At 40.7% G+C, this 20,599-nt stretch overlaps 1 protein-coding gene across 6 annotated transcripts in view; it reads left to right on the top strand.

The window, feature by feature from the left end:
• The window catches only part of ptprub (protein tyrosine phosphatase receptor type Ub), a 155,503-nt gene that overhangs the window by 130,813 nt on the left and 4,091 nt on the right, over positions 1-20,599 (top strand). For 4 of the 6 annotated variants that reach the window (XM_085801774.1, XM_085801773.1, XM_085801770.1 and 1 more), the window contains 12 exons: positions 769-841; positions 964-1,040; positions 3,754-3,771; positions 5,691-5,727; positions 6,675-6,772; positions 9,908-10,024; positions 11,007-11,161; positions 11,740-11,875; positions 12,606-12,755; positions 14,379-14,693; positions 17,555-17,680; positions 19,598-19,755. In XM_085801774.1, coding sequence (XP_085657900.1) covers positions 769-841; positions 964-1,040; positions 3,754-3,771; positions 5,691-5,727; positions 6,675-6,772; positions 9,908-10,024; positions 11,007-11,161; positions 11,740-11,875; positions 12,606-12,755; positions 14,379-14,693; positions 17,555-17,680; positions 19,598-19,755 — 1,460 coding nt within the window. The remainder of the gene's footprint in view (positions 1-768; positions 842-963; positions 1,041-3,753; positions 3,772-5,690; positions 5,728-6,674; positions 6,773-9,907; positions 10,025-11,006; positions 11,162-11,739; positions 11,876-12,605; positions 12,756-14,378; positions 14,694-17,554; positions 17,681-19,597; positions 19,756-20,599) is intronic. The other 2 variants (XM_085801775.1, XM_085801772.1) reach the window with 1 other exon arrangement.

Below are 20,599 nucleotides of genomic sequence, written 5' to 3'. Positions count from 1 at the left end.
AGTGATTTGTGTGCCATATATAGAAACTTCCAGTTGGTTACAGAAGAGTAAACAGCCATCCAATGAGTCATTACTGACTTCTTTTGTTTACTACTGACATAAAAAACTAAACTTTGTGAAAAAAGAGTAGTAAATATGCACTCAATGTTTACATACGATATTAAAAGCCTGAAACCAATATGCAATAATATATTCCTCTTATTTAGTCTGTTTTTATAACTACATTATCCTTGAATAACAACTATTGTTCTTTACTTTAGCTACATGCACAAAAACAAGTTTGAAAGACTTGGGTAACACTTTGCTCTGTTTAGTTATGTCATCTAAGATATGATTTGATGGGGCGGGGATTTTGTAAATATGTAACCTGCATTGTCATAGCCACTTGTTTAAAACTTATAACCTGTGGCAATGAGAGCATTAACTAGAACAGGTGCAACTGAAGGTCCATGACTTACAGTGCGGCCGCTCTAGGATGTAACAATGACTTGACGACTGCACATGGCTCAGTAATTTTTATTGCATATCATGCATGAAGCCCCAAACCTCTCTCCTTTCTGAGGGATACAGTGGCTCTTGATCTAAGCTTCAGCTGTACCTTAGGGATGTGCTGATAGGCTTTGAACTTGTTTACTATGAAAAACTGATTTTCTAATCGCACATAAAACAAACACAAATGTTTGCTGAAGCTGTGATTACTTTCATCTGTGATATTTGAATGGTTAATACAAAGAGAAGCCTGTAACAAGAGTCTCCTCATCCCTGTAGAGTTTCTTTGATGGCTGGGACTGCACAAAGAAGAAGGACAAAACCAAAGGGAGGCACGACACCTTGCTGGGATGTAAGTCATCAGAACCCATTTCATCCTGTATTTAAAAAAAAAGATAACAGCATAATCAATGTTATCAAAATATATGTTTGTACCTCAGCATGTCTTTGCTCTTTTGTTTTATTCTGTTTCAGATGACCGCCACAGAGTGAAGCTCCACCCTCTCCTGGGAGACCCCAACTCAGACTACATCAACGCTAACTACATTGATGTGAGTCTAATCTTGTAGTTCTGCCACTGTCTGACATGGGATCCAAAAAATCAGTCTCTGCTGAGACTCACACCCTGCAAAGCCACTGTCCATCTCTATCATTCCTGTAAGCCCACCAGTCTGCTGGCCCACTTTCACCTGGAAGCTTTCATCCAATCAAACACCCTGCCTGGCGGTGTTTTGCCAGATGCCATGGTTGTCAATTGAAGCACCGAATCCCTGACCCAGACCAACCCTGCTATCACTTTTATTAAAACAGCGTGGAATAAATGCATTTAATGCCTTGCAGAGGAGATGAACCTTTCTGTAAGATGCCACAAATCCCCCTAAATTAAATAGACATGATTGATGTTATTCAATCTCTGGATGGGCTGGGAGGAGATGATCCTTTCCACTGTTCACCTTAACTGTCTGCCACACATGCAGTGCCACAGTAACATTCTCACTGATCATATGAAATACATGTATATGTTGCTAATGTGTTTCACACAGTCTCATTCATGTGTGCTTTCATTCATAAAAAGGAGAGGAGGCTGTGTTTACAGAAAGTCGTAGAAGCAGAAGTTAGTAACAAAAGAAATCAACCCAGCTTTTGAAAAAAAAAAAAAATGCAATTTTACTAGCAGAAATAGTGTAGACAGAAACTTGTATTTTGGTTCCCCCGGTGAATTTGCTGTCATAGTCCTCAGTTGTTGCTTGTCATTTGAGTTATGTCAAGGGAAGTCTGGCAACCTGATATGATTTCTTTATCTCATAAGATTTATTTTGCATGCCTCTCATTGGGACTACTGTAAAGTAAATACGGCACTCTGTGAGAAGATGAGACAGGCTGATGTACTCTCACTGCTGCTTGAGGTTGATAAGAGATCGAGAGATCATGTCTCAGTCAAAGTGTTTTTAAAGAATATATTTGAGTAATAACTCATACCGTCCTTTTCTATTGAGAAAAAAAATGACCTGGTGCATAAGTTGTCTTGATTTTGGTTGGATTCCTCCTTTAGTACAAAATTGTATCATCAAAATGCTTGACACCACAGGGCTTTTTCCCTCTCCTTTATGCCTCTGTAGAGAATGGCTAGCAGCAGAGAAGCTTTTAGAGAGTTCATTACGATGAGAGGGCATTAAAAACCTGGCCTGCTGTTAGGACTGTAGTTACTGTGAGGGTCTCCATTAGCGTTAGGGGCACAGAGGTGTAGGCATTAGAGGGAAAACACCACTCAGCAGCCACTACGGTGTTGGTGTCAGGGATGTTACACCCTGACAAGGCGACCCGGTGAGCTGAATAGTAACTGCGTGGCCACGTTTGGGCATATTTTGGACAGTCTGTGATTATTTCACCGGAGGTTAAATGGAAAAGTTTTCCTGCCTCTGGAACATTATTCGGCTCTCAAAACAGAGGTGGGAAAGTGCAAGCTCTCTATCGCCTTGTTCTCTGTCACTTTATGTCTGAGTCTTTGCCTGCCTGCGGAGTGTGTTGCTTGAAGAAGTGCACAACTTTGCATATGTTTGACAGCTTGCACAGCAGCTCGGTGCGTCACTGCTGTTGCTAATTTACATTACGTCTGAATCTAGAGCAACAGGGCATTACTGACAAGTGTAGCATGGCCACACAACCAACCAAGGACACACAAAAACATTGTCACACACAGTTACACTGCTAATAAGTTTTGTCTGCTGTAGCTAATGTAAAAGCATTTGCCATCGTACTTAAAAATGATTTCTCTCAGTCAGACTCTAACTCTTAACTAACCGGGTCCAAAACACACACAGAAAGTTAAGCCTGCTTAGTTTTTGTTCTTTTGTGTGATGGATTTCTACATATTGGTGTTTGTCCAGTTTGGCATGGGAGATCAGCTCTAAATACTACAGTATCCGTACCCATGAGCCTTTGTTGCTATGGAAAAGAAGCCAGTGAACCAGAATAGAAAACGCTTTGTCACTGAACAAAACATGATGTCATAGCCGCTGATTTAATCTGAAATTGACCCAGAATACAGAGATTAATTTAGTTAAACTGCACATTGTATTGTCAATTGTCTCAACGCCATAATCTCAAGCTTCGCCCGCCGACAAAGGCCCATTTAACAGTATTTAAGATGGCTAATTGGATATATCTTACTGAAATGCACCATGGGACGTGTAGCTTTATGAACTTCCTGCCACCGAAGTCGTTATGTTAAAAAAAGGCTGGGATCCTTGCGGTTTCATACTGATCCACGCTGCAGCAGTGCTCCAATCCAGAGTAACACTGGAAAAGATGAATGGGACTTTTAATTACAGACCCAGGGTTGCCTGAAATAGCTCGTCCCACTTCACAGCTCTATCAGAGTTTAACAACATTCAAATCAAAGCAGACAGTTGTGGGGTTGTTTGCTTGTTGTGAGGCCACTGTCAATCAAATCTGATCAAACAACACCCTCATAACCCTGATGGAAGCGAGCCTTTTCTTCTTTAAAAAAAACCCCCTTCTAACTCAACTGGAGCATTGTAAAATAAAACCAATAGCAATAATCAATTTTTACAACAATGGCTCCTAGTTATTTATCATAGAAGTGCTCCAACATATTAGAAACACACATATGCAGGCACACACACTTCTTCCCATCTATCTGTAACCATAACTCCTATTTACTAAAAAGCTTCTTTCATTAACTAGCCTATATGTCTTCTTTTTCTACTCCCCTTCCCACTTCCTCGACCTTGGACCCTGTAGATTCGGATTAACAGGGAAGTAAGTACTTCACTGCTCGTTCTTCTGCCTGCCATCGCTCTGTTTTTGCTCCCCCCCCCCCTCTTCTCTTCCCACTTCCCTCTGCTCTTTACTCTCTCCTCTATCCACAAATGCTCAGAGGTCAGTGTCTCAGATCTGTGCACATTTAAGGACTCTGCTGCCTTTGTTAGTTCACAGGAGTGGCCAAAGCTCAAAAAGTTTAGTTGGTCTGCCAACAGTCTGAAGTGGAGGAGTGGTAGCATTCATGCTGATAGCGTTTGGTTAGGGCCCGAGGAATTGTGGATAGTAGGCCTCACAGCACTGGTCATCCATCTCCATTTCAAACATGTCCCCGTGTATCTGACTGGATGCAATTAAAAGTTTAGCAATCCAGCAACGTGGACGGACTCTACATATTAGGGAAGATGCCCTCTGCGAAAAATATGAAAACTGTTATCGATGCGGATTGCCCCATCACACTGATTGGATGAGAGCTGGTGGGTTTGGGAGTTTATTCAGATTATTCCTGACCTGCCTTCTCCACTCCGCAGAGTCATGCAAGGTAATTGGGGCATCAATTATCCTTCCAGCTGCTCCTCTCCAAAATGACAACACTCAGTGAGCCGCAGCGTCCATGTGGCTTTACAGGAGATGTTTTCATAGACTCTCAGAACAGGTGTCTCACTCACCTGGTAGGGTGACAGAAGCAGTACTTGTTTTCAGGAGGACTTCCTTTGAACAGTTAGCTTGTCTTTCAAGTCCCTCAGGTGGTCTTTGTCATGTTTATTTCCCTCAAAGCTGTAGAGGCATCTCATTGTTCATTCATTATCATCCCATACTCACTGTATGAAAATGTCTGTCATCTTTATCAGTGGCTGTCACGTCCTTTGATATAAAGGATCTTATATCTTATATCGGTAACACTTTACAATAAGGGTCCCTTAATTAACATTAGTTAGTAGTACATTATTAAGCATTAATATATAAACTAATGTGTTAATTAATGATGAGTAATGAATACATAATAACTGATTACATTATTCAATTATTATTACTTAATAATTTATTAACTAACTTTGAGTAGTAAACATTAATTAACTGCTTACTAATAGGCTACATTAATTAATGTGTTTCCTAATCATAAGTAATACATAATAATGATTGTTAATATAGCTGTAAACAGTTAATTAATGCTTAATAATGTACTAACGTTAATTAAGGGACCCTTATTGTAAAGTGTTACCCTTATAGCTTATACAGTATTACACTGTACATACAAGAGTTTGCTCCAGTAGACTGTGTATGTTGGTGATGATATCATGCATTTATGCGAAACGTGTGTACGATTCTTCCACTTGACAAGAATTTGTTCGTTTTTTATTCTTTATGGAAAAATGTGGTTTGAGTTTGTTAATTCATCACCTAGATATTGGTTCTTAAATGAAAATTGATTTGTTTTTTATGGGACAGCACTCTGAGCGGGAGTTTGATTAATAAGTCGGACACCTGAAATTGAAGAGCATGCGCTTTTTGTTTCTTTATCATATCTTTATTAACCTGTCACATAGTTTCAGCTATTGTTCAGTCAGCTCGCTCGGCTAACTACAGAAATGACTTTTTCTGAGATTCATCAGTTTGTCAGGATGCAGTATTTACCATGTGTTGCCACTGCCGCTCCAAACTCTCTGTGGAGTTTTTAAGGGCAAAGAAAAAAAACATGGTCTCTGGAGTGAGCAATAAGTCAGACAGTGCGTGGAAATTACACCGGAAATGTTATTCACAAATGCAGAGATTGGGTCAGTAAGAGAGCAGAATGCAGAGGGGAAGGGGAATAAAAAAAAGGAAGAAGACAGGGTTGAGACAGAGAGATACCCTCCCATACAGCTGTGCCTGAGGCGCAGATGGCTTACTCAGCATGTCATCCCTCTTCTCTCTTTCAGGGCTACCATCGATCCAACCACTTCATCGCCACTCAGGGTGAGTATCACAGCAAGGCTATAGTATGTGTTTGTGTGTGTGCGTGGACTCAGGATGCTGAGGATGGTGTAATAAATTGAAGATGATCCAGCCAATGAGCCCGCTCATGCACAGTCCCTTGGCAAATCCAAAGTTGACGGTGTGACTACCAATCTGTGAAGGCTGTGCTAGTGATGTCACTGAATTAATCATGAGAGGAGGTGAATAATTAAACACGTTGATTACACCTTCTCAATCTCTCTGACGTGCGGAGCGCCGAGTTTATTGTCAGAGAGCAAACCTGTAGTTCACCCACTGATGCTCAAATACAAAGCTGCTTCTGATGGAGAGCTCCAGTCTGTACAGTATGTGTGTGTGTGTGTGTGTGTGTGTGTGTGTGTGTGTGTGTGTGTGTGTGTGTTTAAAATTTTCCTCCATTGTTTCTATACCCTGGGGAGTGTCAGATTCCAGGGAGCCCCCTTCACAAAGTCACTGAAGGTCTGCTCATCTGCTTATCTTGCACCAGCAACCCCCTCTATCCCCCTGTAAGGGAGATGGAGAGTGGCAGATGAAACTTGCCAAGAAATAACAAAAAAACAAAACAAATGTCAGCAGTGTTTTCATTTTCGTCAATCCAAGCATTTATTTCCTGTGATCCCCCCTTTTTTTTTTTTTTGGAAGTTGTACCTCAGCTGGCAGTGAGTGACTGATGGTCCTGTGAGCTTTCATCATAAGCTGCTGCTGTTGTTTTGTCACCCATCGTCCCTTCTCTCCTGTCTGGAGTTCCCAATAACTCTATTGACGGACAATCTTGAGAGATCAGTAGCCTGGTGTCTGAGGAAGGACACATAGGTCACAATAATACGGGGTTTCATGGCAGCAAGGACTCCCTTATTGAGAGGACAAGCTTAGATGCAGCCATTTATGTGTCTTTCTGTTATTTTTTTTGTCCTTTCTCTTTCCACTAGGACCCAAGCAGGAGACTCTGTACGATTTTTGGAGGATGGTGTGGCAGGAGAATTGTTTCAGCATCGTTATGATCACTAAGCTGGTGGAGGTTGGCAGGGTAAGTGATGTGCACCATCTTCCCCACCCCCACTTCCTCCCCGTCCTGTCACCACCCAGTCCTAAGACACATATGGAAACATTTTAGTGTCCATTCGAAAAGCTTTTATGTGTTTTATAAACATAGATCTTGGTTTTCAGTTGTCATGCTACTCTAACCTTCCCATTGTAGCTTCATGTTTCGGGCACAGACATGAGACACTATTCCCTGAACTCTCTGCACCACACTAGGAATTCTCAAAAGCTCAAATGTTTTATGCACGTTCCTGTGCAATATTGTTTATTTTTCCATTGAAAATACTCTTTTCAGGTATTGCTATGTGTGTTATCCCTTGTTTGTCCATCATCATCAAACAGCAACGGTGTGTTGCGAAACCTGCGTCATAATGGTGTCATTATAGAGTCCATAAAATGTGCTATAAAATACTTGTGGCGTAGATAAACATACCCTAAGCCACATATATAGGTGTGATGTTCATATATTCCCTGTATGGCTACACAGCTTTAATGGCCAGGCTGCAGTAGAACCATTATTTTCCACCTCACATAAGTACCTGAAGCATATGAATTTTGCTCGAAGTGCTCCATCCTTTTCAGCCTCAACAGGAGAAACATATTACCTCAGTGGATGGTTAAAATGACACCATTTTTCTAGCAGTGGCCCTACATCCAATTTGGTTCTCCATCCTAACAATTCAGGGAACAGTCAACAAATGAGGACTGGTCTGTGTGGCTGAATCCAAATAAAACCCCCATTAAATAAAAAAAATTACCTCCTTTGTGCCTGATGCTGGTGAAAAAAGATTGCTGCCCTCCTGTTCATTATGCTTCTCGCCATTATGTGATTATTGTGTTTTCCTTTTCTTTGCCCTCCAAGATGAAATATCTGCAGAGAGGCAGGTTGTTTTTGTTCCTCTGCAGCATCTGAGGTGTAACCATTCTCAGTTTTCAACTTAATAACTAAATTTCACATCAGTATTTCTTTGCTCTAGTTAAACTAACAATTGAAGTCCTTAATATTTTTTTCTAATCATAATCACTGACTGTAAATTGTAATGACACAGGTTTTGCTGTTAAATGAATTGTTAAAACTAATCTTGTAAAATGCAATAACACCGTATTTACTCTGACTATAATCCCTAAAATTCAAATAGAATAAAAGGTCTTCCGTACAAAACCAAACAGGTCCAAGGAATGATGTGAAGATGTCACTAATGGTGCTTTTCACACCTTTGTACACCTGTAGTTTGGTTCATTTGATCCAAACCAACGTGGAAAAAAGATAATTAGCTGTTTTTCAATTCAGGGACTGCGTCCTTCAAAAGATGGGTTTGAGGGCAGATTGTGTCATGGCGGCACAACACGTCTGTCCCATTTTGAGGACTTCACATAGAGCTGTGAGATTAATTCTTTGTTCCTCAGCCAATGAATTATCCAAATGGTGGATCATTCAAAGCAAAAGTTATCCCATGATTCATTGCATGCTGGTGATTAATCGTGGAATACTTACATGGTCATTTTAGCAAAATGAGAGTATTGCAGACCACGCAAATAAAACAGTGGCTGAGGATGAATGGGAATCCTCCATAGCCTAGCTACAGTAGACCATCTCATTCTGATTTCACCTTCGTGGTTTCTGATGGCTACAAAGACCATGTTTTTATCGACCTTCGAACCTGGCAGTCATTCTGATTCACAGTGAGTGTTGCAGTTGCATAATAGTATCAAATATTATCTCTCATAAATACACATAGTCGACGGGATCACAGCGATTTAAAGGACAATTCCAGGCGAATTCAACTCAGGGGTGTATTTTCATATCATTTTAGGTCTAAAAGAATGAATCTGAAGATTTTCAGTTTAATTGCTCCTGTTTTGCGGTAGTTGCGTATGTCCGCGCATCGCCACGGCAGCAATGAATGGGAGTGGATGTAAGTTCCGCTGTTTAGGCTGTTTCCAGCCCTCAAAGCCGCATTTTTTTTCCACAGACAGCGTCAGATGGCTACTCAAACATGCACCGAGAAGTTTATTTACTTCAAGCAAGCCGACATGTTTGTAAAAGTCGATCTAATTCAAAGTCTCCCGGAGTCTCGCGCGAGACCCAGTTGCCGTGCTCGGTGTGTTCAGGAGCAGTGGGAAAAGCTACCGTTTGTGTCATAAACACAGGAATATCAACTCTTTACTTGCTTCAAGTAAAAAAAACTTCTCGGCGCATCTTTGAGTAGCCATCTGACGCTGTCTGTGGGAAAAAAATGTACACTTCAAGCAAGTAAAGAGTTGATATTCCTGTGTTTATGACACAAGCAGTAGCTCCTACTGCGCCTGAATACACCAGCACTGCAACTTCGGGCTCGCGCGAGACTCCGGGAGACTTTGAATTAGATCTAGTTTTACAAACATGTCGGCTTGCTTGAAGTAAATAAACTTCTCGGTGCATGTTTGAGTCGCCATCTGATGCTGTCTGTGGAAAAAAATGCGGCTTTGAGGGCTGGAAACAGCCTAAACAGCGGAACTTACATCCACTCCCATTCATTGCTGCCGTGGCGATGCACGGACAGACGCAGCTACCGCAAAACAGGAGCGATTAAACTGAAAATCTTCAGATTCATTCTTTTAGACCTAAAATGATATGAAAATACACCCCTGAGTTGAATTCGCCTGGAATTGTCCTTTAAGCACTTCACCAACCTTGTTTAATAGCAGTGAATGGACTCATAACACATTTCATACAAATACTGTATCTGGCCTATTCTTTTCAGAAGCACAGCATATATGTACAGGGTACTGTATGTATGTATGTGTACATATACACACACACACACACACACATATATATGCTTCTGTCAACAAAAGGGGAGGAATAAAAGTGATTACTCTTGAGGACCTATAATGTTCAATTCAGTTTGACCTTTTTTATTAGGTTGAGGCTATCCTACATATCAGAGGGTGGAGGAGGTTAGAGTATACTGCATTTTGAAAAACAAGGTTGAAACTGTTGAGAATTTTCTGGAGAATCAACCTTCGCAACAGTCTTTCAAACTGTTTAATTCATGTTACACCTTCTGCAGTTTTGCAGGTATTTTCCAGGGATATCAACCTGAGGTTTCACTACGCTGCTTCATTATTTTTCAAACAGGTGAAATGCTGTAAATACTGGCCTGACGATAGCGAGATGTACGGTGACATTAAAATTACTCTGCTCAAGACGGAGACACTGGCTGAATACACAGTTCGTACCTTTGCCTTGGAGAGGGTAAGTTTAACTAAGACTGATATTTTGCCTGACCTTGGTTTGCATTTGTTACGTAATTCACTGGTGTTTAAGGGTAGAAAGCAGTATGCAGTGCTGTGTTACTTTACATTTCTTTCTGTCTCTTTCTGTGAATTATTGATGGATATAAGTTAGCTGCGTTTTTCTGTTACCTGGTAGAGCAAAAATTAAAATTAGATGCAGTATTAATGGAAGGGATTAGATACTTGGCAGGACTTAGTGCTGATGGGCTTGAGGTGCACATGTTAAATTTAGAGGTATTAACACCAGTAGCTCTGGGAGTGCCCCCGCCGTCTTTCCAATATAGCTGTTGCAGCGTTGTGCCCCTAAAGGCCTCCATCCTGTCAATCTCTCAGGGGATCTTTCTTTGGATAGGCTCAGAGCCACGCCAGAATGACAGTGGCACAAACACAGCATTATCATCACACTGTCACCAACGCTCTCCATGGGCACACGCTGCTGCTTATTTAAATCGGCACAAATTTGGGAGCTGGTGACAGCTTGTTTTTTCCATAGCTCCCTTTTTCCTTTCTTTTTTAGATATCTGTCCTCAACAAATCTTTGCTTTGCGTGGCTTTACTTTGTCATCTCTGTACAGAGACAGAAATTGCTGTGCGACTGCAGCAGCCTCCCAGCAGAGAGGAGAAACCTCCCAGTCCTCCCTGAGCTCTGAGAGCCTCAATAATTCCTCTGTATGTGTCTGTCACACTGTAGCTGCTACTAGCATGTGATGCCCAGAGGCCTAACTGTCCTAGAAGACCTAACTCCCAACATAAATAATGTCCCAGTTGTCCTCACATTGAACCGAAAAATCTGCCACATCTCTCATGATGGTTGGGAATAAACGGGAGCGAGTCCTGGATAAAATAATTTCCTGTAGGCTACAATGGTTAGGATGCAGTCCATATAAATTGGTGTTTTACATGTGATGCTAATGTTTAGCCTACTGTGTTTGTGTTGACAGAGAGGATACTCAACCAAGCACGAGGTGCGTCAGTTCCATTTCACATCCTGGCCTGAACACGGTGTGCCCTATCACGCCACTGGACTGCTGGCCTTTATACGAAGAGTGAAAGCCTCTACACCCCCTGATGCTGGCCCTGTGGTGGTCCACTGCAGGTAACCTGATGATGCGTAGCAACTGCTGTAACCATAGTGTTTAAAAAAACATTGCAATTCATTCAATTGACACATGAACCGTCTTGTTTTACAAAGACATGTTTTTAGACCTGTTTTAATTTGTAATCTTGCATTCAACATTTTCGAATGCAAAGAAAGCGTTAAGAAAAGAAACAATCTGATGCCAAACAGAGGCAATAAAGTGTATGACACACTGCCCTTCATGCTAACTTATAACTTCTGATTAATTTCACTTTGAAAAAACACATACTTTTAATTGTAAAGCTTCTTTTGACTCGGAGCAAAGGTGCACTCAGGACTTTGTAGCCTAGCTTGCCCGTTTGGCTCCCAGCACTACTGCTGGCTTTGTAGATTGACATAAAAATGAGTCTGTCACATGACCCTTGTACAATGTAGTCTACTAGATTCTTTGAATCTTTGAATCCTGTAGTCCCAATAACTTGTGCTCCTGAGCAGACCATGGAGCAGACACACTTTATTCTCAGAACCACAGCAGAAACTTGAAAATGTAAAACTATGCTGCATGATCGTTCATGAAAGATCTTCCTTTCTTCCAGCGTGGGGGCGGGCCGCACTGGCTGCTACATCGTGCTGGATGTCATGTTGGACATGGCCGAGTGTGAGGGTGTCGTTGATATCTACAACTGTGTCAAAACCCTCTGCTCACGACGCATCAACATGATCCAGACAGAGGTCAGGTTAATTGCATTGCTAGGAAACCACTTCACCTTCAAACTAAGTCTTATTTGTTATATTTTCCTTCAGGGGGTTATATCAGTGGACATAATAACATAACCTCTGCACTCTTCTGGAGAACCTCTGAAGAGAAAGGTTTTAAAGCATTTGTTTTTCCCTCCTGTTGTTCGGAAACTCAAAGAGCAAGGGGGGGTGTATTATCATACTTCCCCTTTGGGACATTTGTAAAGGTCATTGCAATAGTTTTAATGAAAAGACTCACATTGTCTCTCAGTGTGTGCTTCATAGGCATGGAGGCTGTTCTTTAGATGTGAAGATAATTTGCATATTCTCCCCTTATTATGTAAATCCAACACTTAGCTGTTTATTACATTTGTTGCAGGGGTGCACTAATTAAATGCACACTGCATGTGTTTGTTTACTAAGGAAATATTTATTTATTCCCCAACAGCTTTGATACACTACCAACATTATGGCACATGTTTAATTCAGAACAAGGCAGGTTATGAAAAATCTCTGCTGTTATTCATACTGTTTGATTATTTATTTACATCTACATATGTTCATGAGAGTTCTGCAAAGTGCTCTTTATAATCTTCCTCCCTCCTTTATATTGTCTGTGGACCTGTTTGCAACCATGTAACACCATGACATGTCACCTGAAACCTACTAGAGCACTGTGTGCAAATACACAGCACTTAATTATGTAACCTGTTGTCCCTTTTAGGAGCAGTATATCTTTATCCACGATGCCATTCTGGAGGCCTGTCTGTGCGGAGAGACGGCCATCCTGGTGAACGAGTTCGCCGTCACCTACAAAGAGATGCTGCGAGTTGATTCCCAGAGTAATTCCTCTCAGCTACGGGAAGAGTTCCAGGTCAGTCCTGTGCTTGACAGACATACAGCAGCACCTGATCAATTTTAAAGCACAGTTTAATTTTGTTGAAATGTGCAGCCATTAAACAATGAAAAACGCAAACTCATATTCTAAATTGCACAGCCCACACACCGTAATTTGCATTCATAATGCAGTTTATTTAACATCATCAACAAAACTTCAATTACCTTAATGGAACCTGGTACCTGTAGCACTTCAGCTGCTTCTGTTAAAATGTAGAAACAATAATATTACTTCTAGTTATACAAGTATTCCTTTTAGCTGTAGTGCTACTACTACTAATGCTACCACAGTACGCTTCTTGATGGTTACACAAAAAAGAGCTTTGTGCATGTGAAACACTATTGGTACCATTATCGAGCTTACTACTGACACCACTACAGAAACCTGTGAACAGTTTGGGTTTCCTTTATATTGTACTGTATATTGAATTTGTATTGTGTGTGCTGTGTGGTTGCCCATTTAAGTTAAAACAGTCTGTTTGGTATTCACACAGTTGCATAAACAGATGGCTACATCTGCTTTGTTGTGGAAATATCTTTTATAGCACAAACATTTTAAAATCAACAGTGTGTAGAAAGGAATAGAATAATGGATACGCATCCTCCTCTTGTGTGTGTGTGTCTGCAGGATGATGTTAGTTCCCCTTTTTTTGATTCTGTGTGACCGTCATTGAAACCCTGCCTAGTTTGTAGGAATGTGGTCTCCGAACATTTCATTAGATGTTGATTAGGAGAGAAGAGAGCCAGCTGTGTTCCCACATGCTTTACCTGCTTTATCCACCTCCCTCTGCTGCAGCGCTCAGCCAGCAGCCGCATTGATTCCAGGTTTAGCATTTCAAAGTAATACTGGAAATGGCTCATGCTCCTCTGTTAATTTTACACAGTTTTATCCTTGTATACTACATAGGAATTGTGATCGATGTATTGCTTTGGATTAGGGGGTGGTACCGCAAGGTTCGGGGAGCGACACAAACTTGATTTTTTTCATAAAGGAAAATGTTAGATGCCTCTCTTTGATCTTGTAAACTTATCCATCTGACATTGTTGTTGAAAGCCGCTCCACCGCACAACGAGCTCCGTGTTTGCTTTTTACTCTGTCATCCAACAGACAGCAAACAGTAAACTGGTAGCACTGAGATCAGCAAGTCACAGATCTATTATTGATGTGGTGTATTAATCATTCAAATATTTTTTCAAGTTGTCTAATGTAATTACAGCTAAATGAACAGAGAGTTCATCAAAGAAAATCGCTATGCAATATTTCCTTTTGAGTTTTTAAACTTGATTACATTCCCTTTTATTATGCGGTTGGCCTAATTTATGCTTTATTCTTTTAAATCAGTTTGTCAGCATTATGTTCCGAGTATTAAAGATTCTTTCAATTAACATTATTGGGTTCTTGTCTCCTCTCTATTCTCAGTCTTTTCTGCATCAGTTTTATTCACTATTTTTTTCTTCCTTCTCCTCCTCGCTAACATCTCTGACTCTTTTGCTGACTGTCTCACCACTCCTCACACCCTCAATCTTTTAAACGCTCTGTTCAATTTAATGTTGTCTTCTCGTCACTCTCATCTCACCTCTTAAACATTTCCATTTGCAGACACTCAACTCTGTGACTCCCCACTTGGATGTGGAAGAGTGCAGTATTGCTCTGTTGCCCAGAAACCGAGAGAAGAACCGCAGCATGGATGTCCTCCCGCCTGATCGCGCCCTAGCCTTCCTGGTTACAACGGAAGGGGAGAGCAACAATTACATCAACGCTGCTCTTGCTGACAGCTTCCATCGGCAGGCCGCTTTCATCGTGACCCCGCACCCTCTGCCCGGCACCACGGCAGACTTCTGGAGGCTGGTGTTTGACTACGGTTGCACGGCCGTGGTCATGCTCAACCAACTCAACCAGTCAAACTCCGCCTGGGTAAGGTCGAGTGTTATGTGCTGTTTTATTGCCATTGATTTGTTGACACTACAAGGAAAATATACTTGACAAAATGTTTGAGTTCCCTCACAGAGGAGTCGCTGTTTGCTGTGCAAGTTTTCACTCACAGTCTCGAGGTTATCTGAACTTTACTTGAGACTTTCTTGACATACCCTCCCCTCGCTGCTTCTGTATCTTACTCTGCTTGGGATTAGTTCCTTCATGCCATTTTGTATGGCTTTGATCCCTGACCACATTGATCTCAAGGCATGACTAGATAACACCCGCCCCAGTTTTTCCTTCCCCTCCTCAAGTTACATCTCTGGAGAATAGGTTTGCCTTACCCTCCAGCCTCATCTCAGGGTTCTTTTTGTTGGCGTCCCACTTTTCTCATGAGCATATGTCTGTCTCTGTGCTGCAAATATTCCCTGTTAACACTTTTAATAATAGCAATTATAATGACTGGAAACATAACACTATATTCGAGACAAGTACAAGAATTAAAACATAATGTAACACTAAACAGCAAATGATTAAAAGAATGTCACAAATACATTTTCAATTTTTATGATTTCAAAGCATTTGCTATTCTGAGCTCCTATGAGAACTAAGCTCAAGATGGAGCTGGAAATTGAGGACTTAAAGGCTCTTCTAGATAATCAGGTGCCATACAGAAGAAGGATTTAAAAGTAAGCAATAGATCTTAAAGTCTGTTCGACAATGTGAAATGTAATACCTCCTCTGAAAACATTTTCTTATTAAGACAGAAAAATGATTACAGCAATCAATCAAACATGTATCAATTTAAAGAATGTAAAATAGTCATTAAACGAAAAGAATGATGTATTTGTCCAAAAGAGGACTTAACAAGCCTGCTGTAGGAATGTGGAAATCCAGACTAAGACTGATCAAACTGTCTCAGATTTTTAGCAAAACATTTTATATCACACTATTTAAGAGCCAGAAGCTGGCACAACTTCATTACAGACATTTTGAGCCAATAATTAAGATCTCCTTATTGTTGGAGTTAGGCTGAACAAGCTTGGCAGCTATCCAGCCCTCAATTGTAGATAAACAGTTGTTCAGAAATGACAGTGTTGAATGCTGAATAATTCAATAATTTTGGGACAGGTGCAACTGGGTATCATCACTGCTGTAATGGAAATGCTGTCTAACAAGATAGCCTGAGGAGAACACGGAAAGAAAAAATAAGATTGGATCCAAAATAGATCCTTGTGGGACACCACACAGGGACACTGGGGTAGTCTTTTGTTGTCAAACAAAAATAATAAAACCACCTGCAGACAGTCTTATCTCAAATATTAAATAAGCATATTTTTATGTATTGTATTATGCACAGTGTCATAGATCAGGAATACGAGCACTGAGCATTCATCCCATCATCTTAAGGACAATTTGCAATACTTATGCATAGTCTCATATTAGCTTGTATTTATTTGTATAGAATTAATATGTGTATGGATAAGAAGTGAATCAGAGAAATTACCTGTAAAAAGCCAGAGAAAGATTTGCATAAATGCAACATTTACAAGCTTTGTCGAGTCAAACTTCAAATATTAATCATCTGAAATATGCATTACATTGTATCACATCCTTGAAAATGAAGAGCTTACTTTGAATTATGAATCTTTTTTTTCTTTTTCATTCAAGGGCTAACTTAGATTGTTGTATAATCAGTACATGATAGTTTTTTTCTTCTTCTAACTAATAGCAGTGACACTGCGACTGGTGGTTCTAAACTAAAGAGTCCATTGTGTAGTCTTTTAGGTTGTCTGTAAAGATGACACTTTGTGAGAAAGGAAATGTTTAAACTGAAAATGTAAACTACCTTCATCACAGAGAGATTAGATGCAGTTATTTGTGCAGTATGCTGCATTTTGAAGTTGAAGAAGGTGTGAGTCATCAGTGGTGAAGAGAACAGAACAAAACTGAAGCAATTTGAAACTTGCAGTTTACTGCATAATAACTCTAAATAGAGACGTAACCACTCAAGGCTTGTTCAAATGATCCCCACCTATTATACTGTATTAGTCGAAATAGGCCCAGGTGTTATTCACTGTGGCTCTACTTATTCATCACTGATTATCAAATTTAAGAAATTTGCTTGAAGCATATAAACAGCTGAGTAATGCTGGTTTTCACTGAAATTAATTACTGCCTAGCTCTAAGGTCAAGTGGATCCTACCAAAACATATTTGTCAAAATCAGTTAATCATGAACTTGGCCTTGTACATTCTCAAGAGGCTTCCATGTGCTTCTATAATGGCTTTTTTGAATACTTTCTTGAAACACCTTTTGTAGTCTGTTAACAACAGCAACAAATAAGTAAATTAAATTTTGGGTACCCCTGTTGAATCCTACTTCATTCCATCGCCCTTAAAATGTTTTTCATCCAAGTGCAATTGAGTCACTTTTGTATCTCTCACCCAAAAATCAAGTTAAAGCCAACTTGAAGTTGTTCATTGCAAGATCTTGTTTTGAACTCTGTTGTAGATTTTATTTGTAGCACTGGAGCACTCTGTCTCCCTCTTGTTGTAGTGTCTCAAAGCACATTATGTCTCTTCCTCCCTACTCTGCTTATTTCCCCACATGAGCACTTATTATTACTTATTGCTGTTATTATAGTCCTTGTATTAACACTACATGCACCAAGACCCTCTTCTGCTCACTCACACACACTTGCGTAATAATTTCATCTTTTGATTTTGTTTAATTTCTTTCATCTTTGATGATCAAAACCTTTAAAAGCAAAGGCAACAACTCCTGAAGAAAGTATTAGTTCAAGCAGTGTACATGCCATATTTCATCACTGACAAACAACCCCCCCATTCTACCTGCAGCCGTGTGTGCAGTACTGGCCAGAGCCTGGTTTACAGCAGTATGGGCCCATGGAGGTGGAGTTTCTGTCCATGTCAGCAGACGAGGATGTCATTACTCGTCTGTTTCGGGTCAAGAACGTCACACGGGTGAGTAATTTCGGTGCCAAAAACCCTGCTCAAGACATGTTTTCCACTCAGTGATATTTCACAAATGCTAACTTGAACCTCATTAGAAATGCATTAACTGTGCTCCTCGCTGGTAATTCAGGTGTGACATTTTACCTAAAGTACATTTAGAGCTGCCACCTGTAATGTGCATCTAAAGAGCTGACACAAGTCCTCAAAGTCAAAGTAGCACAGGCTTGGCTGTAAAATTGCCCTGTATCTGAGACCTTCAGATGATGATCTGAATTTCTTCAGAATGGTTCATTTGATTCTGGATGTGTGGCTTTGCATCATTATCTGCCTGTGTTGCTTTCTTTTGCATACACAACATAACTTCTTTCAGAGTAAGCCTCATGGGACACAGGAGGTTGTTCAATAAATACGCTCTAAAATATTATCTGGAGATTTGTACTGAAAACAATGGCAAATCAGTAAAAGCCTAACTCATAGAATGTGTCATGAAGTACTACAAAGGACAATGTTTTGATATTCAGCAGACCAGAAAATTGAACCAGAGCCACCAGTTTTTCCATAAGATACTCCTATAAGAATGATCAAGTAATAGCAACTTTCTATGTAAAATGTAAGAGGAGCCCATTGACATGCATGCAATAAAGGTCAGTCTCTCCCTTTTTCAATTTCGTCTTGTCATTACTTAGATAGGCGTCTTCCTTCCCTATCTTGGTGCCACTCGGCATACTAAAGAGGGGATTTTCATCATAATGCATGTCATATTTTCAGTAGCAAGATACAGTTTTCAGGTGGCAAATAAGACTCCATTTGATTTGTTCATTAAACATGCTGCACTCTGCACACATCTGCACTCTTCTTAAAAAGCAGAAAATCAGGCAGAACTTATGAAATATGCGACAAAAAAGGTTCAGAGTGGTCTGTCATGCTACAGGGAGCAGAGGTGGTCTTAGAGTGTATAGAAATTTATATACTGTTTCCAAGTGCGTGTGTGTATGTATGAATCAGTTATTCTCACTTGACATACATCACATATTGTGCTGATTTCTGTGTGTGTATGCATGCAGGTATGATTTTATGCCAGGAATTTGCATAAGCACATGCAAGTATTCTGCTCAGGATCACTGTCAACCAATTATTAAAGAAATCTGTATGCAAGGCATTTTTTTGCTAGGCTGCCATTATGAACGGCATGACAGGCAATGCCCAGAACTTCCTTAGTTGATTGGCATCCTCACCTCCTCTGTCGACTGCCCTTGTCATTCCCCTTTCTACCTATGGCACCCTTTTTTTTGTACTCAGTGTACAGCACTGTCAAGGAGAGGGCAACTTAACACAGCATGGGAGGAATAAAATCACACTGAAGTAACACACATACACATCCTCTTCTATGTGCTCCACTCAGTGAATTAGTGTGTCTTTTTTTCTGTATGTGACAATGATGTACAAGGGTAGGGAGTAAAAGTCGAAGGAAGTGCATTGTAAGCATATGTATGTGTGGTTGGGAAAGTTGGACAAAAAAAGTACATTGTGTAAATCCCACCTCCGCTGAGGCAGTTCCTCCATACATCGTTGGTGTCTTTGCCAGCTCAATTTGCATGACTTACACTTCTCCACTGGTCCTTAAGTATTAGGTTAGATTGTACAGGACAAGGTTATGAACACACAGGGACCTCTCACACACAGCTTGGGCCCCACTTACACCTGCAAACCCATATATCTCAAAGTCAGTCTGCTGAGCGAGCACAGCTGAGAGTGCCAGTGCGCAGCCAGGGGAGCACTCAAACACGGGTGTTAACTGGTGCATGTAGAAATACTAAAACAAACAGAAAGTGTAATTCACAGACAAGCGACAGCACGTGCATGTACACCCACACAGTACAGTATACACATATTCCATGTGTTTTATGTTTTCTCTTACATCCCCAGCTCCAAGAGGGCCAGCTGGTGGTGTGTCAGTTCCAGTTCCTGCGCTGGTCGGCATATCGTGATGTTCCCGACTCCAAGAAGGCTTTCCTAAATCTGCTTGCTCAAGTGCACAAGTGGCAAAGAGAGTGTGGAGAGGGACGCACTGCTGTCCACTGCCTGTGAGTAATTTCTAAGTACAAAGCAAAAGTAAATTCAGTATCTGCCTGAAAACCTCTGAGTTTGTGAAATAATGCTGTTAAAGACTGACAATTAAAAGTGCATTTAAAAACAAAAGCTTATTCACAGAGGAGAGCATCACAAAAATGTCTGTTAAAAATCTAGTGAATCATGAACTCGTCTGTTTGATGATGACACAGAGATTGTGTCGTGTCTCCTCTCTGTGGCGTCCTGTGTGGTTTGGTGCAATGAGATATAGTGCAAAGTATTTTTCCGTGACAGTACTTTGTAATGTAGAAAATCAAATTGTGGTGTAATGTGCTTTTCTGTGGTGTGGTGTAGTGCAGTGTGTGGTGTTGTGTGCTCCTCTGTTGTCCTAAGCCCCTGGAGCGCACACCCGTTGATGAATATGAATGGGCCGTCCAGCTCATTGCCAACCCGTCACACGTTCATCCCCACCGCCCCCGTCCAAAAGCACATCAGTCAGCGCTGTCACACAGTGTTACCCACGACAACCAGGGAAGAGATTATGGAGATCAAATCAATTATGGCTTAATACGGAATGCGATGGTTCTCACTACAGTAAATCCAGGACTGCCAAAGCACTGACGACGATTGATTGCCTTAATATTGCTTGTATACGCTGCAGAGGCCTCTATGCCCACCTTTGCTGCATTTGTCTCTGGAGAGAGGAAGTGGATTGTCCTCCAGTAGTTTATTGATATTGCCTTTCATTTATGATGACCAAGACAATATTTCCGAGGAAATTTCACTGTGCTGTTGTTTCTCAATTTTCTCTTCCTTAAAGCTTTTCTCATGTATCTATTTTTGTATCACGATGTTGTG

The sequence above is a fragment of the Trachurus japonicus genome, chromosome 16 (assembly GCF_045865225.1).
Source record: "Trachurus japonicus isolate A0001 chromosome 16, Traja_1.0".
NCBI classification, from domain to species: Eukaryota; Metazoa; Chordata; class Actinopteri; order Carangiformes; family Carangidae; genus Trachurus; species Trachurus japonicus.
Note: the sequence above shows the minus strand (reverse complement) of the source record. Positions and strands in the feature narration are given on the sequence as shown.